This window comes from Pituophis catenifer, unplaced genomic scaffold (genome assembly GCF_029215685.1).
Source record: "Pituophis catenifer annectens isolate HBS135680 unplaced genomic scaffold, rPitCat1.0.hap2 SCAF_7, whole genome shotgun sequence".
In the NCBI taxonomy this organism is placed as follows: domain Eukaryota; kingdom Metazoa; phylum Chordata; class Lepidosauria; order Squamata; family Colubridae; genus Pituophis; species Pituophis catenifer.
In genome coordinates, this window is record NW_027256887.1 from 77,496,214 (window position 1) to 77,522,204 (window position 25,991).

General features: G+C 41.6%; 1 protein-coding gene across 1 annotated transcript in view; it reads left to right on the plus strand.

The window, feature by feature from the left end:
- IL17RA (interleukin 17 receptor A) overlaps positions 1–24,722 on the plus strand; it is a 31,814-nt gene extending 7,092 nt beyond the window's left edge. The window contains exons 2-12 of the mRNA XM_070947824.1: positions 2,526–2,550; positions 3,560–3,706; positions 5,069–5,196; positions 6,619–6,745; positions 8,230–8,277; positions 8,354–8,514; positions 9,541–9,618; positions 17,875–17,983; positions 18,652–18,753; positions 19,606–19,647; positions 20,167–24,722. Of these exons, the coding sequence (XP_070803925.1) occupies positions 2,526–2,550; positions 3,560–3,706; positions 5,069–5,196; positions 6,619–6,745; positions 8,230–8,277; positions 8,354–8,514; positions 9,541–9,618; positions 17,875–17,983; positions 18,652–18,753; positions 19,606–19,647; positions 20,167–21,611 (2,412 nt within the window). The 3' untranslated portion in view covers positions 21,612–24,722. The remainder of the gene's footprint in view (positions 1–2,525; positions 2,551–3,559; positions 3,707–5,068; positions 5,197–6,618; positions 6,746–8,229; positions 8,278–8,353; positions 8,515–9,540; positions 9,619–17,874; positions 17,984–18,651; positions 18,754–19,605; positions 19,648–20,166) is intronic.
- The last annotated feature ends 1,269 nt before the right edge of the window (positions 24,723–25,991 follow it).

Sequence of the window (25,991 nt, forward strand, 5' to 3'; positions counted from 1 at the left end):
ACACTCACGAAAACCACACAGGATGTTACCACCACACATCCACGCAAAAAACAAACCCAAATCCACACCGATGAGGCATGATCACAAACCAGAAGCCAGACCACAGCTGCATCATTAGCCACTTTAAACCCCTCCAATCCATACATGAAGCAAACTGACACCCACCATGAAGATGTGGGACGACCACGAACGCAAAGCCAAACAACAGCAGCGCAGCTCACCAGCTCAAATCCCCCTGAAACTCAGACTAACCTGAGCACAACCAAGCCCCCACCTAAACAGAACACACCCCCAACCAATCAGAGCACAGCCAACCCTCCATCCAATCGGAGCACAGCCAAGCCCCCAACCAATCAGAACACAACTCCACCCAATCAGAACATAGCCAAGCTCCCACCCAATCAGTTCACACCCCCACTGGCAGTTAAAAGGAAGAAACAGCTGCGATCACACATTGCTCCTAGAAGCACGAAGCCGAAAACACCAGCCTGAAGATGACGAATGAGACTTCGTTGAAACATTGCCAAGACACTTCCAATTTTACGCAGCAGAAAACCCGAATAACCAAAGACCTACGTACGTACATACATACATACATACATACATACATACATATGTTTTTTTTTCCTCTAGCCAGGAAAACATACATACATACATATACACACACACACACACACACGTAACTACATTGTTTTGCGTTCCTTTTTAAAGAAATATTACTGCCTTTTAGAGCTATAGGAAGGCAGAGAACCACTGGACAGGAATTCAAGAGATACAAACTACAGTAGACTACACCTCCATTTAATGGTCGGGTAGTTTTTTAGCTTTGAAATAATAGCCCAAATATTTGATTCTAAAATTCTATAATTTGATTCTAACTTTCAGCATTTTATATACTAGTGTGAGAATTCTAGGAGGAATCTAGCACAAGCATAAATCACTAGGAACTTCAGAATGTAGATAAAAGCATATAAGAACACCTATGTACTTGGTGTATATAAACTCTAACTTACTGTTCTTTTATTATTTATCTGCCAAGCCTGTCCTAAAACAGATTGTGAAGAAGATGCATTGACGCTTTTCTCAACCACATACAGAAGCTTATACAATTCTTTTCCCTTCCTTCCTTCCTTCCTTCCCTCTCTTTCTCTCGCCTTCCCTTCCTTCCATCATCATCCCCCCCCCTCTCTCTCTTTCTTTCTCTCTCTCTCTCTCTCTCTCTCTCTCTCTCTCTCTCTTCTTTCTTTCTTTCTTTCTTTCTTTCTTTCTTTCTTTCTTTCTTTCTTTCTTCTTACTCTGGCTGAAATCACACAGCAATGATGTGACTGACTAAAGCTAGATATGCAAACAACCCTAACCACAGTTTTGAAAAGCTGGGGCAACATACCGGAAGTATGTGTCAATACAGAACAGTAACAGCAATAGGACCTCTTTTACAGTATAAGCTCTCAAAATCATATTCATAACTGTATGTTTATTTTGAACACCACCATAGTAGAAGTAGTGACAGAATGTTATTGGAGATATGCGGTATTTTAGGTTGACCCTCCATGTATCTGTGAATGATTTTTACAGTATAGAATTTTTCATGAAATGACAATTGGGAAATTTTGGCAAGGAAGCAAACATTCTCTACATAAACTAGGATCAAAATAGGATCTTACTGACATATTAAAATATGGTGTCCTGGTAACTTTGTTTTTTTTTTTTTAAAGGTTAGAGGGCTATGCACAGATTGACTAAATAATCATTTCAGCCACTCTCAATATTTCCTAGAAAAGCTAAAGATTTTAGTGTTTTGCATAAAATTACCCTAGGAATTTGGGCACCATAAAGGGAGGGGATCAACAACATCAAAATGGTGATTGCAACCAAGCAATCAAAACCCCACTCCTTTTAAAAGTACCTATATTTCTTATGCTTGTCATTCTTTGTTCCTACAATAAGGCATTCTGATTACTTTTCTGCTACTTATTTGAACTATTAGAATTTAAAAGGGGAAGCTGTTACCCTAATCTGTTTGGAAAAAAAGAGACTTTCAATATAACGTTGAATCATACAGAAATAGAATTAACAGGAAAATAAATGTCAACCATTTTTATCTTTGTGATCTATGTTAACTATTCTGCCTATTTTTATAGGAGTATTTGCATATAAACAAGATAATACTTGCCTTGTATATAATGATTCAGCAACATAGCTTGTTACATTTGTTTCTCATATTAAATTAGAATACATTTATCATCACATGTATGACAAAGAAGAAATACATTCTTTTTAAATATGCTGAAATGATTGCAGGTGAAAATTCATTTAATAAATACCCAGCTTAGTAGACTAATAAATAAATAAGTGTCTGTTAAACTTAGCATCTGTTAAATGATGGGGTGGGATTTTTTGAGTTGAAAATATATGTAAAAAAAACTACAGATAAAATTTAATACCATTTTCAGGTGAAGCAACATTCATGATCCATTTTACTCTTAAGACTTTTTTTAATAACATATTTATGTTCTCTCCTGTAGGGTTTACGCTGCCTTGTGCGAAACAGTAGGTGCACTTTTTTTCCCCCTTAATTAATTTTGCTTATTTTAGAACTGTAATACTAACTCTGTTCTGTGCAACATTTTATAATTGATTGATATTTCAGTAGGAGGAATGTTAGTGTGAGGTAGCTATTTCTCATGTTTAGTTCAAATGAGTTCAGGATCAATATAATTTACATATGAAAATACACATACATTCACATTCCCAACCACCTCTAATATCACCACAAGCATTTGTTATACATACATCTACAAATATATTAAACAAACACGGGAATATCTCACATCTGTGACTTCCTGCTTAATGTTAACCATTCACTAGGCATTCTATTTATTTACATTTATGCTTTATTTATCTCATACATTACTTTTACTGTATGGAGCCAACTCCATAGTCACATAAAATGTACCATAACTTAATCCTATTCTATTTATCATATGCTTTCTCTAAATCAATAAGCTTGTTTTTCCAAAAATTAACCCAAAATGTATCTTTTTGTCTGGAATAAAATGTAACAATATTCTAAATGATCCATATTTATACCCTACTGTGGAATTCTTAATCTAAATAGCATGTATCCAGCTACATCTTAAATATTTTTTATCTGTATCTTTTAGAGTAGGCTTTGTCAACCTGGTATCTTTCAGAGTTATCAGAACTGGCTAGAAATTCTAAGAAATAAGCATCTGGAGATAATTTAGGGAAGCCTGGTAGAAGGTTAAAAGTTTAGTCAATATTAGAAGACACATTTTGCTAAGAAGCATAGAAACTTATGTGGAGTATTGATTATTCAATGTGGACACTAATAATGTGTAAACTCACTTTGGTTCACCCTTTAATTTTATTTCTCTTAGCTTTTCTAAAGAGTGTTGTAATGCAGCAGATAGTATTTGATAGCTTGTGCTGCACTGAAAGTTTGCGAGGAGGCATCACAGCTAGAATGTTATAGTCTAAAGGAAAGTCAGTTTTTATCTCAAATGTGGGACTGAATTAATTTCCATCAAACTTGTAGGTTACTGTGTGGATGAGAGCTGGCTCCTTTCTTGGAAATGGACTCCTTCAGCCCCAAGTTCTGTTGACGTATTTATTGATACATTTTTTGCTGAAGATGGGAAATTGGTCCCTGTGCTGAAGATAGAGTGGAAAGTGGCTACTGATGGTAAGTGAGGAAGAAATCAATATAGAATTGCATTGTTTACAGCATGTAAAAAATGTAGCATTATCTATTAGACAAATTATAGTAGCCAAAACTATCTCCATCATGTTTTAGAGGCTGGTTTGGGAGTATAGTAATAATATGAACTGGTAATGTTTTTTAAAATGTATTCAGTTACTCAAAAGAAAAATAATCCTGATTTTAAGATATTTCCTTATAAAACAAGAAAAAAATGTACCGTGTTTCCCCGAAAATAAGCCCTAGCCTGATTTTTTGGGCTGGGCCTAATATAAACCTTACCCCAAAAATAAGCCTGGGGGGATGGACGTGGCCAGCACAAGAGGTATCCAGCAGCAGCTGCAGCCCACCAGCCCCTTGGCACAGTGCAGATAAGTTTGAGCACAGAGACAGAGGCGGGGGGAAGACAGGTGATCTGGACGTGCTGTGTAGCTGCCTGGCTCATGGGAGATTTGCCCAGCAGAAGGCAGCAGCAGAGGCAGGTGATCCCGATGCCCTGCATTGGTGCCTGCCCTGGCGTGTCCATGGGCAAGCCAAGAGACAATGGGACAGAGTGGGATTGGCTGCCTCCCCCCACCATGCCCCTGGCTCTGACATCCACTTTTCGCCCATAGGAAGATGAAACTTAGTCTGCTTGCAAATGGGGCGCTTTGAAATAGAGCTAATTGCTCCATTTCAAAATGCCCCATTTGCAAGCAGATGAAGCTTCCATTCTTCATCATTTCTCCATCCGGCAAAAACTGTCCTGGGAAGCCCTGTAAGTCGTTGTGGCCACAGGCAAGCAAATGGTGGGAGGAAGCAGGTGGGCGGGCAGGCGCAAAATAAGACATCCCAAAAAATAAGACCTAATAGGTATTTTGGTCCCCCCCCCCCCCCCCGTCCCCCCAAATATATAAGACCCGGTCTTATTTTCAGGGAAACACATTTGTTTGTGGTGAATCCATGGTACTTTCCAATTTTAAAGGTAAATTATTGGGGGAGGAATTAATTTTCCTTTCAAATAACAACAGTTCAGAATAAAAATGTAAACAATTTAGAGTAATTTGGGGATGAATATTAAAATGCCAGTATAGCATGTCAGTATGTATTGTTTTCTTTTCATAGAATAAAATCAAAATGTTTGAATGCTGATTGTGATATCAGTCTTTCTAACCCATGATTCTCCATCTCCTGGACTGAACACTCTAACATAATTTTGCACAGTTTGGGGGGGAGGAATTCTTTTTGAAAAGTTTGTCCTGGCACGCTGCTTCTAAATTATAAACCATGTTATGATTTAGCTTGCAGCATAATCAAAGAATACAAAGAGAGATCTCTACCAATGTTTTTATGTCTCTCATTCTCTAGCAAGCATCATATATCTCAGAGGAGCAGAATTGGCTGTAGTACAATTAAGCGATAACCGCCAGATTTGCGCTCAATTTGACTTTCAAAATAACTTGACATTCCAAGTCCGTCCAGACAATGGAGGCCGGGTAAGCGATCGTGAAAGTTTTACAAATTTATACTTTGCCTTCTTAGAATCCAATAGAATTGTAATGGAGTTACATTAATGCCTGGTGCATTTAGTTAAGTAAATAAATAACAGTATATTGACTAAAGAAAGTATAACAGTTGCTAGCCAAAGAATAACATGGTGCTTAAGAAAAGCCTTGTAATTAAGAACATTGTCTGTTACATACAGCAAGCATAGATGACTTGGTATGGCCTCTACTATGTGTAAAATGCTAGTGTTGGAATAAATATATGAATAACTTTATGCTGCAGTGCAGAAAAAATAAATATGACTTATTCCAGGAGAAGGGACGAGAAAAGGCCGGGCTTCAAGCAGGGAAACAATTAAATTTATACATTTGGTTATTGTTACTTCCATTTCTGCTTGATGTAAAAGCACCAACTATGTTACATTCCTCAACTTAAGGAGGTATTAGAACACAGTGCTGCAACTTCTCTTTTAACAGCATTGACTAAATATTTCTGGATGTCCTGGAATAAGAGGTCACGAACCAAAAAACATTCACGGGAAGCAAATATAATTGATTACCCCAGAATGCTTTTCTCTCCAATGACTCCTGTTGCCAGCCTATAAATTTTTTAATCCATTGTTTAACATCACAGTTTTGTCACTGTTCATTGTGTTTTATCAGAAATAGGGGAAGGAGAGTGTGATGTCTGAATTTACTTCCTAGACCGGAGTCCCCAACTCCAAGGTCGCAGCTCACTACTGGGCTGCGGCTCATTTGCAACTAGGCCGTGCAAGTGGCAGGTGAGTGCGTGTGGGCACACAGCTCCACTTGCATGAGTGGCGGGTGTTCACGCTCACAGCTCCATTTGCACAAGCGGCAGGCATGTGCAGGCACCTACCACTCACATGGAACCTTCCCCTCTCCTCCCACCCGCTGGGCTGCCAAGCCAGAAAGATTGGGGACCACTGTCTTAGACCATCTTTAAAAGCTAACATTTGTTTATGAAAGAGCTCTGTTAGGTACCTTGTACATAAAATAATATGAATTCATGTTTACAAGATTCTGCATTGTGAAGAGAATCCTCCTTTCCCTTTCATTATAGGAAATCAGAAGAAAAAGTACCTGTGTTAGAATATGTTATGTTTCCACATTTGGTGAAAGGAATGAATTTCTATGAGGATATGGAGAAACAATTCATTACTTTTCTTTCCCCAAATCAGGGAAAATGCTTGTGATGAAACAGGGATCATTCGAATCCAGATAACGAGATCTAAAGAAAATTAATTACTCTGCCTAAGTGCTCGTATAGATCTGGCTTGTGAATTTTCTTTTCTTTCTCCTAGTACAGAATTTCATACAAGGTCAGTGTTATAAGTCACTGCATTGACTCACTGTATGTTTTTAAAAATATTTCTCCTTTTATTGTTTCAGTGGAATTTCTCTTTCAATCGTTTTGAGGTACAACCAGGCCAAATGTACCAAGTAACAGTCTATCATTTGCCCAAATTAAGTACTCCAGGGGACTATAACAGGAGATCAAAGCCATTCACAGTACCAAGTAAGTAAAGGACATTTTTATGATATATATAAATATATTTATTTACAGATTTTTTTACTGACAATCCAACTTCTAGTTCAGTGCTTTCCAACTTTGGCTACTTTAAAATGTATGGACATAAATTCCCAACTTGATGGGCATGGCTCTCAACACCTATCTGAAGATGAAAGCACCAGATAGCTTGATTCTACCTGAAGGTGGCATTCATGCAAACATCTGGTTTTTAAGCCATAATGGGTTTTTTATATCAAAACAGCACTTTGAATATTACCAGGAAGTTTAACAGAAGCCAGTGTTATATGGCCAACATGCTAAGAAGCAGATCACTGCATTCTGTCCAACTGTATCTTCTGTATAGTCTTTAAAGACAGCTCTATATACTGCAGTACATTGCAGGACTTGATCTGGGAGGTGGTAAGCAATGAGTAACCGTTATAGGGGCCTCATGTCTATATAGGTCCTCAGTTAATAACCAGTTCAGTTCAGCAACTGTTCAAAGTTACAGCAGCACTGACATAATGGTCCTTACATCCAGACCACCTAGTTACAGCCATTGCAGCACCCCTGTGGTCACATGATCAAAATTTAGGTGCTTGGCACCTATCTGGGGGGGGGGGGAATACAGGCAATCTGAGGCTCATCTGAAAGACAGAATTTAAAAAAATGGAATCAAAAGATATGTAAATGAAGAATCCTTAGTTGCCCCAATTGGCACTAGGATATCCTGCACTTCCAGGATATGAAGAAGACTTAACTGATAAACAAAGCCTACATAGTATGAAACTTGCACATTCAAAGTTGCTGTCTGCAGTGCTTAAAGGAAATACAGTGAGGAAAATGCTGCTCCTCAAAAAAAAAATCAAATCAAAGCAGGGGAGTGGAGAACGAACCTTTTCTGAGCAGAGTGGAACCAGATAAAAGAAACCTGCATCTTCTTTCAGAACACCTCCATGTTTAAAGTGGTTTAAAGCCACTTTAAAGTGTTTAGAGTGGTTTAAAGCCACTCAGCTAGGAAGCCTATGAAGGGATGGAGTAGAGGCAAGAGTGATATTGTCACCACTGCCATTTTGTCTCTGCACATCCATAGCTCTTAAACTTCCTCCAGCTGCACTAAGCCTGGCTTATCTGAACCCACAATGGGGCTGGGACCCGGGATGCCAAGCAGGGATAAAAAAGTCTCTACTACATTGGTGGAAGTTTGTGGAAGTTGCTGGATGATGCAATGCGAGTCTGTGGAATGAACTTTTTGAAGCTATCTGAAATGTGCTTTCTTTCAAAATTGCATTACATCTTCTGTAACTTTAATGCATTTTTTCCCAACGATGTAAAGTAATAGTTTTAGCCCAATAATCTTTTCATAGTTGGCTTACGTACATTTGAACATGATTCTTTTTAAACTACTTGCAAATTGAAGTAGTCAGTTTAGCCAGTATTGTCTTTCAGCACACAGATGCAATCTTTCTGGATTTTTTTTTCCATTGCAGATTGCACACATCCTATCATGAAAACAACAGAACCATGTCTGCGAATAGGTATGCTTTTTTCAGGTGTTTGGGTGCATCCATGAGCAGTGCCATTTGATGTCATTGATGAGTTTTCTGCATTTAGGGAGTTTGTGGGAATCCAGAATTAATGGAACAAGTCTAGATGACCATTCTGTGTTGGTGAGCTTTGACCCTGCAGAGATACCAACCACCTATTTTATCCATGTAATCAGTGTTCGGGAAGATGGAAAGGAGTGCAAGAAGGCCACGGAAAGTATTTCAGAGGTAATCAGTTTTGCTCCAATCTGTTTTCTCCTCCAGGCTTTATTTTATTTTATTTTATTTTATTATTTTATTTTATTATTTTATTTTATTTTATTTTATTTTATTATTTTATTTTATTTTATTATTTTATTTATTTATTTATTTATTTATTTATTTATTTATTTATTTATTTATTTATTTATTTATTGGTTCGATTTATATGCCGCCCTTCTCCAGAAACTCAGGGCGGCTTACAATACATTAAGCAATAGCCTTCATACTTTTGTATTTTAGCAATTCCTCATTACCATTACTTACCAATCCATCAGAACCCTTGTCTTCCCAGTAACAAAAACCCAACAGCTAGCATGTGTGGAATTTGAGCCTTTTTAAAAAACATGGTTTACCACAAAATGTGAATTCTACATAAATAGCAAATTATGAGAGTTAGTCACCTGCTTATTTACAAGATTGAGACAGCTTTTGCATTTCTACCATGTCAGTATCTAGAATTTTATACTACTTTTATTTCCTTTAAGGGATTTTTTTTAAGCAAAAAAAAAAGTGGTTTGAAAGGTGGGCTGGGCAAAAATCTGCTTTCTTAATATGCCCTTAAACCAGAACTGCTTCCAAGCAAACAAGGAAATTGTGTTGCTGTTTATTGGAAAAGAAGAAACCACTTCAGAATAATTGAATAGAAGAAACTGCAATTTCTTGCCTTTTCTTCCTAGTCATGTGAAAGAAGCAGCAGAATGGTAATCAAGTAGCTGCATAGTTGTATGTGATCACTCCAGATTATGCTATGCTACTTGATTTCATGTTACCATAGCTATTGAAAAATGCACCAGTGCATCACAACTGCAACAGCTGCCCCTCGCATCCATGCAGGAGCTGTCCTGAATCCATTCAGTGCTTTATGATAACACGCAATTGGCTCCTTGATTTCTATTTTTGAGCCCGCTTATTTACCCCAAAGATACAATATATTTAGATTGATCACACTGCTGTTGCTGGTCCTGTCTCAACTGTGCCTCTTGATTTCTGCAGAAGGGTCTGCAGCAGCGCCTTAATGTAATGGTCAAGCTGGAAAGGAACTTGAAGATTTGCTGCAAATACAAAGTGGAGGTAGGTTTAGCTTTATTGGCTTCTGACAAAAGAATAATTTCTTTCCATGTTAATAGTCACATTCAGTTACAGGTGATTTACAGACATTTGTTCAGTGACCATTCGAAGTTGGAAAAAGTGACCTAATGACCATTTTTCACATTTATGACCGTTGCAGCATCTGCATGGTCACATGATCACAATTTGGGTGCTTGGCAACTGGTATGTATTTATGACAGTTGCACTGTCCAGGAGCCCTATGGCACAAAAGATCTAAAATGGGGCAAAAACTCACTTAGCAACCATGTTGCTTAACAACAGAAATTTTATGCTCAATTGTGCTCCTAAGTCAAAGTGGTGGTTAGGGAAGAAAAGTAGAGATAAGGATGTTCTCCAGAAGACAAGCTCAGTTCCCTGGTGATCAAATAGACACATCCATTGAAACAACAGTAAAATAAAAACTGGTTTGCTTTCTTCTGTGTGTGTGGTGTTTTTTTTTTTTTGTTTTTGTTTTTTTTTTTTTTTTTTGAGTACCCAAATTTCCTTGATGAGGGTGTGACATTGTCCAGATGAGGGTTGTATCAGTCGGATCTGATGCTGGCTGAGTCATAATTTTTGACCACTCCCCTTGCTCCGCCCCTTTCATGCCCAGTTTAGACTCAGTCGGCCTGAGAGAAACATCTCCTACAGATCTGGCTATACAGCCCAGGTCTGTTCAATTTCACAGAATTGTAAGTCTTTTTGACCACCTTTTATTTTCTCTAGTTTAAAATTGTTACTTCCCCTTTAAATTTTTTTCCCCCCCTTCTATTGTAGCCTGCCGGTTTTGCCTTACTAGAGCGTCCTAAGCTGCAGGCTTTGCTTCGCTCCTGGCGGCGGCCATTTTGAAAGCCCCATTTTAAAAGGGAACTTTTTTCCTTTTTCTTTTTCCTGTCTTTTTTGGGGGGGATTTTTTTGATCTATCCCACCAACGATTGTTTAAGGGGCCCTAGACCACAATACCACCAACAATAATAGCGATTCCCTAATTTTAAGGGAAATCACCAAATCGGGCCGCCGCCCACGCTACAGCGATCCCAAAACCGCTGATCAGCTGTAGAGCGGTTAATTGAAGCGCCGCGGCAATTTTAAAAAGAAAAATTTTTGCCGCTTTGCCACCAACGAGTCTGCAAGTTTGGGGGGGGGCAGCAAGCTTCTTCTTGCCTCCCCCTGTGGCATTTCCAGCCAGTATTTTTCTCATCGTGGCTGTGGGGGCGCTGAGGAGGTCCGTTTCTAGGCTTGCCTAGACAGATACCTCCGGAGCAGAGTTTCCTCCTGCTCACGTGTGACCTGGCAGCCATCGTGCTTAACGCCAGAGTCGTTGCCATCTCAAATTTCAACCACGTGGCGAAACTGAAACCAAAAGCTATTTCTCCAGTCGACATCGTGGTCGCAGTGAGTATACTAAAGATGGCAGATCGCTCTTCCCATGGGGAGGAAAATACTATGTACACTGGGAAGAAATCAACTTCCAAACGTAAGCACCTTTCTAAACCTGAGGAGAAGGATTTAACAAAGAGGCATAAATCTCTAGAAAAGCAAGTTAGTGAGGTGCCTGCAACTGAGCCTGGTAAGGGGACCCCCCCCCCATCTACCCCCCCTCCTCCCATTTCAACTGTTAGCCAGGCCTGGTCTTCGGAGGGAGAGGGTAATGTTCTTCAACAAGACCAAAGCAATTTGCAAAACCCCTTTGCAAGTCAATTAATGACCCCTGCAACTCCTGTATTTGGTGGCCATGCAGCTGCAGCTGCTTCAACAGGTGAATCCTCTATGCCTGTGCTAACCCCCGAAGATCCTTTAAAAAATGTGCCAGAAGGATTGAGAATTCTGATTGAACAGGCCATTGCTTCTAGAATGGCAGCCAATATTCATGGTCACCACTCTGGCTCTGCTATTTCAGAGCGATCTGCCTGTATTAGAATTTCTCCTGCAGTCAGTCTTACTGGCTCTCATTCTCCTGCAGCCTCCAGAGTTAGTGAAGCCTTTGTGTTTGAGGAAGAGAGACATTCTGATCTATCAGATGATGAGGGGATAATCCAAGATCAACCTGCCTTTACAGGATTATTTCCCCCCAATAAATTCAAGTCTTTATTGCATAAGGCTCGCTTAACAGCCGCCTTAAAGGAAGATGAATACTTTCAAGAGATGCAGGAGGCTCAAAAGGGTGGACTACAGGGACTTTTTTCTGAGCCCCCCCCTGAACTTTGTTATGTACCAACTCCACAACTGTTCATAGATGTGGTAAAGAAACAGTGGGCTGGGCCTGCAACCATGGCATCTGCACATGGTTCAGATAAGAAATATTATGCTGTTGCTCCAAAGTTTGCTCAACTCTTGCAAGTTCCACCTGTAGACAGTCCTGTAGCGGCCCTTTCCTCTTCTTCTTCATACGTAACTGGGGATACTTCTGAAGGTCTAAGGCCAGAAGACAAAAAGTTAGAATTTCTGTTTAAAAAGAACCATCAGGCCTCGGCATGGGCAATTCAATCAGCTTCATCAGCCTCATTTTTTAATAGAACTACCATCCTTTGGCTTCAACAGTTACAGGCAAGGGTACCCCCCAGTGAGGTTCGCCTTCATCAGGATATTAATAAAATCATTGCTGCCACTCAATTTTCGGCTGATGCAACCTTGAATTCAGCCAAATTTGCATCCAGAGCCTTAGCCTCTACAGTTTCAGCCCACAGGATGCTCTGGCTTCGCCAATGGCCTGCTGACCTTAAGGCCAAATGGCGCTTGGCTGCAGCTCCATATTCTGCAAACAAACTATTTGGGGAATCACTTGACCCTCTTCTTGTAGAGACACGGGACAAGCGAAAAATTTTGCCCTCAACATACAAACGGGCTGAAGGAAGACCCTCTCCATATTACAGAAGGCCTTCCTTTCGTTCCTACCCCCAGGGAGGCCCCTCCAGGCAGGAATATCTTCAGGGATCCTATCGATCCTCGGACCGTCAATATTTTCGGGACAGGAGCAGACAATTCCAGCCCAAACGGTCCTTTCGGGGTTCTGGTTTCCGCCAGTCCCGCAGTCGTAAGTGACTCACTACCAAATCCTCCAGTAGGGGGTCGCCTGTCCCTCTTTGCGGACAGGTGGGAAAGGTCATCTTCAGACCTTTGGGTTCTTTCAGTTGTGAAATTCGGCCTCCCCCTGGAATTTCTCTCCAGGCCTCCAACCCGCTTTCTTCAATGTCCAACTTCCAAAAGCGAATCCAGACGTCAATTAATGAACCAAGCAGTTCAGCACCTACTACAGATTCACGCCATAGAGGAGGTCCCCCACGATCAATGGAAACAGGGGTATTATTCCATCCTGTTCGTAGTTCCAAAGCGGTCAGGGGGGTGGAGAGCCATTCTGGACTTAAAAAATCTCAACTCATACATAGTGTATCGCAGATTCAAAATGTGTTCACTAACCTCTATTCTTCAAGGGATTCGTCCCAACGATTTTCTAGTTTCCATAGACCTCATGGAGGCTTATCTTCACATTCCCATCCTGCCAAAGCATCGACAGTATCTCCGATTCAGCTATGCAGGAAAGCATTTTCAATACCGGGCTCTTCCCTTCGGACTGGCATCTGCACCAAGGGTCTTCACAAAGGTCCTGGCGGTGGTGGCGGCTCACCTGAGACAACAACCGGTAAGGATCCAGGCTTACCTGGACGATATTCTGATTCAGGCTCACTCTCAAGAGCAAGCCTTACACGACCTACACCTCACGATTCAAACCCTGAACGACCATGGGTTCTTGGTCAACTACAAAAAAAGTCAGTTAGTGCCAGTCACCAGGATCACACATCTTGGCGCCATCATAGACGCAGCCCAGGGGACCGTCTACCTAACCTTGGAACGACGGTCAGACATCAGGGACCTAGTAGCTCTCATTCGCAGAACTCCATCAGTTCCATTGGCCACTCTATCCAAGCTCTTAGGCAAGATGGTCTCCTGCGTCCAGATCGTCCCATGGGCACACCTTCACGCTCGCCACTTGCAGTGGTTCCTGCTTCCTTTTCAAAAGAAACGCCAAGCTCACACCATGTCAACAGTCAAAGTTCCACTCTCAGTCAGGCGATCGCTAGGTTGGTGGACATCGCCTTCTCTCGACAAGGGGTGTCTTTTCATGAATCACGACCGACTTGTACTCACTACAGACGCCAGCCTTCACGGATGGGGGGCTCATCTTGCATCACACGTGGCTCAGGGCCGTTGGTCTGCATCAGACCTCGCCAACTCTATCAACTGGCTGGAGCTGAAGGCCATTCGTCTCGCTCTCACGCACTTTCACCGGTTCGTGCAACACCGTCATGTTCTGGTGTTGACAGACAATATAGCGGCGAAGGCACATGTCAACCGTCAAGGGGGCACCCACTCAAAGCGCCTCATGGAGGAATCATTTCGCCTGGGCAAGTGGGCAGAACAACACCTCCTCTCCATCAGAGCGGACCACATTGCGGGGTCGGAAAACACACAGGCGGATTTCCTGAGCAGGACAGAGGTGGACAACAGCGAGTGGCAGATTCATCCCGACATATTTCATCAGATTTGCAACAGGTTCGGCATCCCAGCCATAGATCTCTTCGCCACACACCTGAACAATCAGCTTCCTCGCTTCTTCTCGAGGTTCCCGACGCCAGGGGCGGAAGGGGTCAACGCTCTCCGTCTCACCTGGCCGCCGGGTCTTCACTATGCCTTTCCACCGCTGCCTCTGATTCCGGCCCTGATTCGGAAGGTCATCGACGACAGAGCAGAAATTATCCTCGTGGCTCCCCACTGGCCACGCCGTCCGTGGTTCGCAGACCTGGTCAGTCTCTCCACATTTCACCCTTGGAGAATTCCACCAGACGAGATTGTCCTGCGTCAGGGGAACCTTCTTCATCCGGACCCTCAGTGGCTCCAACTGACTGCATGGCGCTTGAAGGGGCCCGTCTAAGGCAGGACAATTATTCAGATAGGGTGATTCACATTGTTCAAGCCTGCAGACGTAAATCCACAGTCAGACTCTACAATATCTCCTGGCTCGCCTTTTATAGGTGGTGCCGCTCCCGGCAGATAGATCCTGTTTCAGCCTCACCTGCCCAGATCTTGGAGTTCCTCAGAGATGGGTTTGACCGTGGTCTGGCCCATAGTACCCTTCGGAGACATGTGGCGGCTCTGTCTACGGCCTTGTCCAGTCCATCCGGCCGACCACTCACTCAGCACCCTGTGATAAAAAAGTTCCTGCGAGGAGCCAGGCTCTTGCGGCCCTCCTCGATTCATAGATACCCTACTTGGGATTTGCCCAAGGTCCTTAACGCTTTAACTGAGACTCCCTTTGAACCCCTCCGTACGGTTCACCTTCGCTTTCTCACCCTTAAGGTGGTTTTCCTTATAGCCATAACTTCAGCCCGTCGCATTTCGGAGCTGGCAGCCCTCTCAGTTAGGGAGGATCTCTGTGTTTTCCGGCCGGACACAGTTATTTTGAGATTGGACCCTTCCTTTATTCCCAAGGTTAATTCCCCCTTTCACAGGGCCCAAGAGGTTATTTTGCCCAATTTCTGTCCCCGGCCCTCTCATGCCTTGGAACGAAGGTGGCATACCTTAGATGTACGGAGGGCCCTAAAGATTTATATCAAAAGGACTGCTCCCTTCAGGAAGTCAGAGGCTTTGTTTGTTTCCTTTTTGCCAGGCTCCCTAGGGCTCAAAGTCTCTTCTGCCACAATTGGTAGATGGATCAGGGCTTGCATCGCCTCGGCATATCAGGCCCAGGCGATTCCTGTTCCCAATAGCATTACTGCCCACTCCACTAGGAGTGCTGCTACCTCAGCAGCTTGGGCGACTCAGGCCTCCCTTGAGGAGGTATGTAGGGCAGCCACCTGGTCTACCCCCTCGCCATTTATTCGTCATTACAAGATAGATACCTTTGCTTCTGCTGAAGCGGCATTTGGCAGGAGGGTTTTGCAGCAGGTGCATCGTGCGAGGGTCTCTCCAGGCCCTTCGACATCCCGCCCTTGAGACAGCCAAATCTTTGGTATGTCCCTCATCTGGACAATGTCACACCCTCATCAAGGAAATTGGGCATTGGTCTTACCTTAAATGCCAGATTTCTTGAGGGGGGTGACATTGTCCAGCCCCTCCCTCTGTCTCAGTGCCTGTACAGTTTATTGTTCTTGTTCAGTAGTTTTTTTCCAGTTGTCCCGTTGGACCGATTTACTTCCTCCTGATAACGGTGGTTCCTGTTGGAGATACTTCTGGTGGCCTTCCTTCGTCAAAACTGAGCATGAAAGGGGCGGAGCAAGGGGAGTGGTCAAAAATTATGACTCAGCCAGCATCAGATCCGACTGATACAACCCTCATCTGGACAATGTCACCCCCCTCAAGAAATCTGGCATTTAAGGTAAGACCAATGCCCATTTTATCTCCAGTGTTGGGATTTCCTAATAACCTCCCTTCCAAATACTGAGTAGGCCCTGCACTGTTTAGCTTTTTAATCCACCTGCTAAAACGTCAGGATATGGGTGCTTGTGACTTAGTCGATAGAATCAGGGGTGAAATCCAGCAGGTTCTGACAGGTTCTGGAGAACCAGTAGCAGAAATTTTGAGTAGTTCGGAGAACCGGCAAATACCACCTCTGGCTGGCCCCAGAATGGGGTGGGAATGGAGATTTTGTAATATCCTTCCCCCAGGAGTGGGGAGGGAATGGAGATTTTGTAGTATCCTTCCCCTGCCTGGCCCATCAAGCCACGCCCACCAAGCTACACCATGCCCACCAAGCCACGCCCACAGAACCGGTAGTAAAAAAAAATGGATTTCACCACTGGATAGAATCCTGAGTTGTTAACAAGCGGCAACAGAGATGACAGTGTTGGTTCACTTATTTTAAAGATCTCCCTCCTTTTAGCTCTTTAGGCATCTGTAGTCTTTTAAAGTAAGAAATGTTCCTTTGAAATGCTAAAAACTGGAGAAGAAACATCAAAAGGAGAAAGAGTCCTTTCATTTCAGAACTGAATTAAGGGGAAATCAGCTGCATGCTCCTCTTTGCTTCAGACAACATCTGCTTGATTCTTAGCTAGGAGTAGCAATATAGAGCTCATGAACATCAGGGTGCCTGTGGATGTTTCTCCTGGCATCTGCCAGATCACTGTCCCACTCAATTTTAATGTTTTTTTTTACTTTTTTTTTAATTAAAAGCAGACTGACAGATGTTAATCTAGCATTAACTCTACGGGACTTTGTCTGCATCCAGATGCTAAGTAGGATTGGACCTCAGTGAGGACTGAGGACTAGTCTGGGAATTTTTACAGTTACATTTGCCAGTTCTTCAGATTATGCTTGGCTTTCATAAGGCTCAAATCCTTTCCAAGAACCTAGGATAATCATAATGTATCAGCATAGTAGATGTACAGATCCAAGCAGGATGGCCTTTTGTAATTGACAAATCAAAGTTATGTCAGTGTACAGATTTTCTAAGTGCTATCTTAAGATTTTTTTGGCATGCCATCCGTTGTGCCAATAACCTCTGCGACAACCACAGCCACTTCATACCATAATCCTTCAATTTCAGTTTTTCAGACCTTGATATTTGTGATCTTCTCCAGTTCTTTCTGTTCTACAATTCCCTGATATTGTCACATCAATTATCCACATTTTTTTTCAACTACCATTATATTTGGTGTGTTTATCAGTTTGTATTCATAAATCATCAATAATAATAGTAATAATAATAATAATAAATACTGTATTATTGATATTGAGAACATATTTGATGTAGCAGTTAAGGCACCAGGATAGAAATCAGAAGACTGTGAGTTCTAGTCCTGCCTTGGGCACAAAGCCAGCTGGGTGACCTTGGCCAGTCCCTCTCCCTGAGTCCTAGAAAGAAGCAGGCATTGGCAGACTACTATCAAAATCTTGCCAAGAAAACTGCAGAGACCCATCCCAAGCAATCACCAGCATTCAAAACTGACTTGATGGGACAAAAAATAAAAAAGTAAAAGTTTACTTATATTGTTATACAATATATTAATATACTATATTAATAGAATATTATAATATAGTGCATTATACTGTATAGTAATATAATTACATTATATTTATTATTGTACATTGTATTGTCTAATAATGTATATTACATTTTATTTATATAATGTAGCCAAGAGAAAGTAGTCCTGCATAAGGTTTTGTTTTTACTTTTTAAGTCTGGTGGCTGATAGTGCATTGAAGTAGTTGCTGTAATTATCCTCTCTCTTCTTTTTTCACCAGATCCAACCCTTCTTTCCTGGCTGTGCTACAGACTGTGAGAGGCATTCATTTTTAATCCCATGTTCTTCTGATGATACCTTAAGTCTTCCTGATCAATCCAGAATGAATGGTGCATATATATACTCTTAAAGTGATCTGATGTAGTTCGAAAAGAGTCGATTTTTGTACAGATTAGGAGTTTAAGAACTGGAGATCCTCCCCTAATTCATGTATGGAAATATATCTAAACTTCAGAGCATGAAGGAAATAAAATATCTGGATGATTTAGCAAATCCCCTCCCCTTTTTTCCTAAAACATTTACCTTTAGAAAAATCCCTATGAGGATAGTGGGGTACAGATTGCACTTTCTCCTAGAAAGAGTAAACATGATTCTGTTGTTGCTTTTGTACTAGAAAATGTGGATTTAGGGTTGAGTGCCCTGAGCAGAATCAAGAAAAATTTGTTTGCATAAACTTGCCCTACTTTAGCCCTATCAAAAGGAACTTTCTTTTGAAAGTTAATGTTTTGGTGGATACAGTAACAGGTTGTGTGATGCCTGACCACACTTACATGTGCCCTCTGTTATATCACATTGAGAATGCACTAAGCTGAAGATTGGAATTTGAAATATTAAATATCACAATAGCTTCTGTGCAGAACCATGAAATAAATTATTCTACTATTTCCTGGTCCATTACTGTTAAAAATGGGGCCTTTCCTACACATCAAGACGTTCTTCACAGCATTACCTGCTTTGATGATTCTAACTATCATTTATTATGATGATTATTTTTCAGATACATTTTCAGTGGGCCTACCTTGGATCCACACCATGATCTGCATTTTGTTAATTGGTTCAGCTATTGGTTCCGCAATCTGCCTTACTCGAAGACAAAAAGGTAAGATGGATTCTACAAATGGGACTTAATGGTGTTTTGTCTTCAGAATAACTTTCTTGGAATGGTGTAGAGTTGGACCAAATTTGTGCAGAGGGGCAGCAGACATTAAATTTCTCACCCTCCCCAAAAAAACCTTCACAGTTTGGCAGACAAGCTGAATCTTGTCGAGCACTGCAGGCTGGGAAGAGACTAACCTCTGAAAAAAATCAGGTCAGAGTTTTAATTTTCTGCTTAATTTTCAGGTATACCTTTCTTTGTCCTTTGTCTCCTCCTGTTAACCCATGCTATTCCATAGGGGAGGAACAGGATAGAGCAGAGGTCTTCAAACTTGGCAGCTTTAAGACTTGTGGATATGTTTATTGCCAGCTATGCTGGCTGGAGAATTCTGGGAGTTGAAGTCCACAAGTCTTAAAGCTGCCAAGTTTGAAGACTTCTGGGATAGAGACTGGGAAAACTGCCAAGGAAGAAGAGGAAAGAAAAAATTAGCAGCTCTGTTACACCTGTGTTGTCTTAAATTCAAGTTCAATTTCAGCCCTTTTGGAGAAATTTAGATAGCCTATTGATATAAAGTGATTCAGTTGGAATGTTTTATCCTACCCATTGTTAATTATAGCCAATCATCTTAATTTCATGGTCAACCTGACACCATTTTTTCAGCATTTCATTTACCTTTCCTCCAGTTCTGTCAAGGAAAGCTTAAATTCTTATTCAAGATTCTGCTTTTTTTTGCTTGCACTTGAGTCTCAGATGAAGGCCATTGAATTGTTAGCCCTTCTTTTTCAAAAGTATCTGAACTTTTTTTGATCAAAATTATGTTCTTTTAAATTGTCTATGTTCTTCTATCCCTCCTAGAATTAAATTCTGCAGCTAAAAACGGTGATTTTGAACTCCAAGGTAAGAGAACTTTTATTTTTTTATTACTCAGCATTGATTTATAATCTAGGTACATGGATTAGATTCAGCTCTTAGAGGGGACAGCATTGACTTTTTATTTTCTTAAAAGTTTCGTGTGTGCTTTTGGTCACATGAACACAAACAGAGACAAAGTCAATTCTTACAGAGTTATTAACTGTTCATTTATTTCTGTGGCTGAATATCGGCTGGGCAGTGTTTATATTAATGTCAAGGACTACTACTTTCTGACACAACTTCTTTTCCGGGAGAAATAAATTTCTACATCAAGGATTGCAATTTTCTGAAATAAAATATCTTCTATCTATATCACTGGTACTGGAGATAAAATTCAGTTGGCTAAACTGAAGCTAGTGATCTTGAACATTGTTTTAACATTAAGTGCAGTAATGTATACATGAAACAATCCTATTTCTTGTACTCTTTTGTTTTCCATGTATTGGGGGGGGGCAATAACCATAATATTACACTTTTTATATATTTAACTTTTTGACTTTCTAGATGTCACCCCTATGTTACAACCTCCTCCACCCCTCAAGCCACGTACAGTTTGGATTGTGTATTCTGCTGATCACAAGCTCTATGTAGACATTGTGTTGAAATTTGCTCAGTTCATGATCACCGTGTGTGGTACGGAGGTCATCCTAGACCTGCTAGATGAACACCAGATATCTGAGATGGGAGCAGTGTGCTGGCTTACTCGGCAGAAACAGAAAATGGAAGCGCTGTCTTCAAAGATCATCATCTTGTGTTCCCGGGGTACTCGAGCCAAGTGGCAGGCTATGCTTGGGCACGAGGAATCCAGTGTACATCTGAAGCAAGATAATCTGCTGCCAACAGGAGACATGTTCACTCCAGCACTGAATCTGATTTTACCAGACTTTAAGCAGCCAGCTTGCTTTGGACTGTATTTAATCTGTTACTTTGAGGGCATAAGCAATGAGAGTGACATTCCAGACCCTTTCCACGTCATCTCCAAATATCAGCTGATGGATAAATTTGAGGAAATTTACTTCCTAATCCAGGATCTTGAAAAATTTGAGCCAGGGCGAATGCATCAGATTCCAGCCATCTCACCTGAAAAGTACACTGAGAGCCCCTGTGGCAAACAGCTGAAGGAAGCTTTGCAGAAATTCCAGACATGGCAGGCTGAGCATCCAGATTGGTTTAAAACTGAATGTGTCTGCGCTGAGGATGAAGATGAAGATGATCTACAACCTCTGAGTGGGGAACTCATTGAAGAATTAGTATTCCCTGGAAAAGGAATTCTTAAGCAGCAGCTGCTTCCAAAGGAACCTGGCTCCAATAGCTGTTGCTTAGTCAATCTTCTAGTTAATGAAGATGACTTGGGAGCATATAAATTGACACCTCAGCATCTGTCACAAGAAGATCTAGCATTCCACACTCTGGTCACTCCCGCTGAGACACCTTCTGTTCAGGTGGTCAAGCCAACTGCCCTTGCAGAAGAAAATGAGATACTCAGTCATAAACTGTTGACCAATGAAGATTGGCTAGAAAGCGTACCTATGATAGAAGCTAGCATCCCAAGAAGAAATCATGTCATTCTTCAAGAGCATTTATCCTCAGATCCCCAGGCCTTGCCAGCTGATGTGAGGCAACAACTGGAGGGATTGATGTATTCCCTCTATCAACAAAGTGTCATCCCCTCTGATATGCCCCTTTGCCAAGAAGATGTTAATGAGCAGCAACAGCTGTTGTTTGATGAGGCTTCCAAAGTTCAGAGACAGTCGGTACAGTCAGATCAGGGTTATATCTCCAGATGTCCTTCTTTCCCTTCTAATAGCACTGTTGAACCAGAGGAAGAAGAGAACCAAGAACAGGAAGGATATTGGTCTGCTGAGCATCTCACTGCAGATGTCTTAAGTAGTCTAAAAAGTCTTCAGCAGCAGTTGCTTTTCCAGGATATCCAGAAAAACTGCAGCTAAGGTCACTTGGGAGAGGGTCGGGAGAATTGGTTTTGTTTTTGAAACAACTAGACAACCCATGACTGATGGGGTCATTCTTCTTTCAGTATGTAATATAGACCCTCATTGTTTCCCCACCCCTTGTGACCTTTGAGAACCCTGGTGAAACCCCTCCCTCCTCTTCCTTGGCTGATTCATGAACCTGTCACTTTGCTAGAGGGAGAGAGAACAAAGAGAGGAAGGGGGCTCAAGGGCTCAGCTATCACTGGCACACCAGAGCCAGTCCTACCCAGGCATCCCAGTCTCTTCTTTGTCTTTTCTGATTCCAAATATAATATAGCCTTTCCCCTTTCCCTTCCGTTCACAACCCTCAAAAGAACCTCTCCTCCTGCCCTCAGCTGACATGTGGAACTGCCTGCCACTTCATTGTGGAGAGGGAGAACTATGGGAGTCATGGACCACAAAGAAAACTGCACCCTCCTTCTCATTCTGGCATGTCCCCAAGGGATCCCTCTCTCCAGGGAGGAAGAAGGCTCACCTCAACCAACCCTACCTTACCAGCAGGCATCCAACTTACTCCCTCATTCTTCCCTTACTAGCCACTGCCATTAAGAGGTTTAAAATTTTGACCATGGTTTCAAAGCTGCCAGTGGTCACTTGTCTCTCAGGTCTTGCTACCAGCCAATTGGGCGTAGGGGCCAGAGGGAGGCTGGAAATAGGGTAAGTATGTGCCCCTCCCATCTTCCCTTGTGCCATGCAACCCATAGCTTCCTGGAAAGTACAGTCAGGAAAGTATGGCACTAAATCGTCAAACTCCCATGGGGGTCATAGATCCCAGATTTTGGACGCATTCTGTAAATTGGTCCATTTAAAGTACTTTGATTCAAAAATTGTTGCTCTATGATGCATCATTTTGCCCAATTGAAGGCCACAAAGTATCAAACAGACACAAGAGTTTTACTGTAGTACTGTATATAAGTTAATGGCTGTTTGTTGGAGTGTGCAGCGCCTAACCTAAGCTAAATAGCAGTGTGCTATAATGCTATAAACTGCCTCTTAAGAATACAGGCATAGCCATAGAAGATCAGGAGAATTTACCAAATATTCTGAAAGCTCTTCTGAAAGTAACAAGTATTAAAATAGAAAAAAAAAACTTTAGGTGACATGAAAAAGACTGTCTAGTCCAGCACCATTTTCTCCATTGTGGCTGATAGCAGATTATCTCTGAATTTTGTAGTTTTGTAAGGCAAATCGGCAAGAATCGCCAGTCTCTTTTTATAAGTATTCACTTTTGTAACTCTAGTCACAATTTGTAGCAGTGATTTTTGTTAGCCAGTTTTGCCCTATACAAAGGTTTTCTGTCACCTCTGCCATTTAATTTCATAGTATTATCTGCATTTATCTTATTACTTAGCAAGGAAGAAAAGCTCTACTTACGGTACCTTATGTCCCTGGTGCTCCAAGTGATGCTGTAGCTGTCCTTAGTGCCTGGAGACTGTAGGGACTTGGATGGGGGACAACAGACTTCACTGAATCCTATCAAGACAGAGTGGCTGTGAAGGCAGGATCTGGTTATTTATCATCTTTAGTTCTGTATGTGGTTATACTACTCCAGACAGACCTGGTGCGCAACCTGGAAGTTCTCCTGGAATCGCAACTTGTGCTCGAACAGCAGGTGACAGACGTGTCTAGGAGAGCCTCTACACAACGTTAAGTTGGACGCCAGTTGCCCCTTTATTTGGATCATGAGGCCACAGTCAGTCATGCCCTAGTCATCTCTCAGTTGGATTACTACAGTGCTCTCTACATGGGGCTAACTTTGAGGAGTATTTAGATGCTACAGCCAATGCAGAAGGCAGTGACACAAATAGTTCTCAGGGCCTGTAGGGTGGCATGTATAACACTGCTATTTGGGCAAGCTGCATTTGTTACCTGTTTGCTTCCAGGTCCAGTTCATGGTGTTGGGTTATTACCAAAGCCTTATATGGCATGGATCCAGGGTATCTGAGAAGCTGTCTCAGCCCAGTGTGACTAGCCCACCCCACTTGTGCCAGCGGAAGAGACCTGCTACAGACTCCATCTGCTAAGGAATTTGAGCAGGTGGGCTAAAGAAGAGCTTTTTTCCACTGTGATCCCGATCCTGTGCAATACAGGTAGTCCTCAACTTACAACAATTCATTTAGTGACCATTCAAAGTTACAACAGCACTGTTGTAGTGACATGACCGTTTTTCACAGTTACAACCTTTGCAACATCTCCATGATCATGTGATCAAAATTCAGACGCTTGGCATCTGGTTCATATTTATGACCGTTGCTGCGTCCCAAGGTCATGCGATTCCCCCTTTTTTTAAAAAAAAAAATTTGATTTATATGCCTCCCTTCTTCGGAGACTCAGGGCGGCTTACAATGCATTAAGCAATGGCCTTCATAATTTTGTATATTTATACAAAGTCAGCTTATTGCCCCCACAAACTGGGTCCTCAATTTACCTACCTTAGAAAGGATGGAAGGCTGAGTCAACCTTGAGCCTGGTGAGATTCGAACTTACAGTAATTGCAGACAGCTGGTGTTAATCACAATGCTATCAGTCTGCTGAGCCACCAGGCCCTGCGACCCTCTGACAAGCAAAATCGATGGGGAAACCAGATTCACGTAACCGGGTAACTAACTAATCAACTGCAGTGATTCACTTAACAACCATGGCAAGAAAGGTCATAAAATGGGGCAAAACTCACTTAACAAATGTCTCATAAATTTTGGGCTCAATTGTGCTTGTAAATTGAGGACTACCTGTACTCTACCACTGAAGGTGAAAACTACTCCCGGCCTTTTGGCCTTCCAGAAGGGCATTAAAACTTGGCTTTACTGGTTGGCCTGGGGCCCCAGCTGGGGGTGCTTCTGCTGGAGGTGGTTGACCTGGTAAGAAGACCTCAGCCCCATGTCATCCACCTCCTTGGTTCCAGTTTTTTGCAGAGTTTTAAATCTTTAATTGCTTTTCTATTTATCTTTTTATGTTCTATACACCATCCAGAGTTGCCCTACTCAGGGAGATGGGTAGCATATAAATTTAATTTTAATTTAAAAAAAAAAAAAAAAAGTTAGATATAAGAAACAGCCGCAATTGTGCGGATGCTGTGGGTTTCAATTTTACCCCTTTGGATTCTCCATGGGATGTTATTTGCAGCACAGAGACAGCATTTCATAGCAAAAGTCTGTTGCTTCTGAAACAAACAAAAACGTGCATGGTTTCCAAACTTGACAGTTGCCCTGACAACAAGTTGAAGCAAATAATTGTTGTTAAAAGGGTGTATGTATGTGTGTGAGTGTACAAGCGCGTAGATGAGAGAGGGAGTTGGAGGCTTCTCTGCCAGAAATTATTTAGGGTACACATCTATCACTTGATTCAAAATTTAGACTTGTTTTTAAAATTAGCTTCAAGAATCCAGATAAACTCTTTGCTTTTGCATACAGTAGGTTCTTCCGAATTAGATACAGGTGGTTCTTGACTTGCAACACAATTGGGATCAGAATTTCCACTGCCAAGCAGGGCAATTGTTAAGTGAGTCATGCCCTATTTTACAGCCTTGTTTTTGGTTAAGCAAATCACTGCAGTTGTTAAGGGAATCTCAGCCATTAAGTGAATCCAGATCTCTCCCCCCCCCCCCCATTGACTTTGGTATGAAAGTTGACTGGGAAGGTCGCGTGCAGGTGGCAATCACGTGACTTGGGATGCTGCAACCATGGTAAATACATGCCAGTTGCCAAGTGCCCAAATTTTGATCATGTGACGGGGGATGCTGCAACCATTTTAAGTGTGGGGCCTGGTTGTAAGTCACTTTTTTCAGTGCTATTGCAGCTTTGAACAGTCACTAAACGAATGGTTGTAAATTGAGGACTACCTATATACTGTTGAATACCCTTACATTGCAACTTTAATACCCAACTGCCTATATAGGAATTGAAAAAGCTATTAAAAGATCCAAGTACATTGGGTTAATTCAGTTCAAACTCAAGTTAAACAGCAGCCACTGTGGAGGATTTAGGAAAAGTAATTTCCCAACTTGATTACCTTATGCTTTTCATACATTGTGAAACCTGCTTTCTTGCTAATTACATCAATATATTAAGGCAAATGAGCAGGACTGTTGTTTTTCTCGATTAATGACCTTCTAGCCTAGTGGAAATTACTCTGCAGTATCTTTCAGTGTTTATCACTGATGTTCAAGCTGGTTATTTTAATTTTACACTCTGTCTTTTCCGGTGTAGCTTCTATTATACAATTAAATTGTGTACTATATTTTTCAGCGTTGCTAGCTTAATTTAAATTTGCAAATAAATGTAACCATATTTTTAGTCATGTATTAATCAGATTGTTTTGTTTTGCATTTGCATGTTTGCT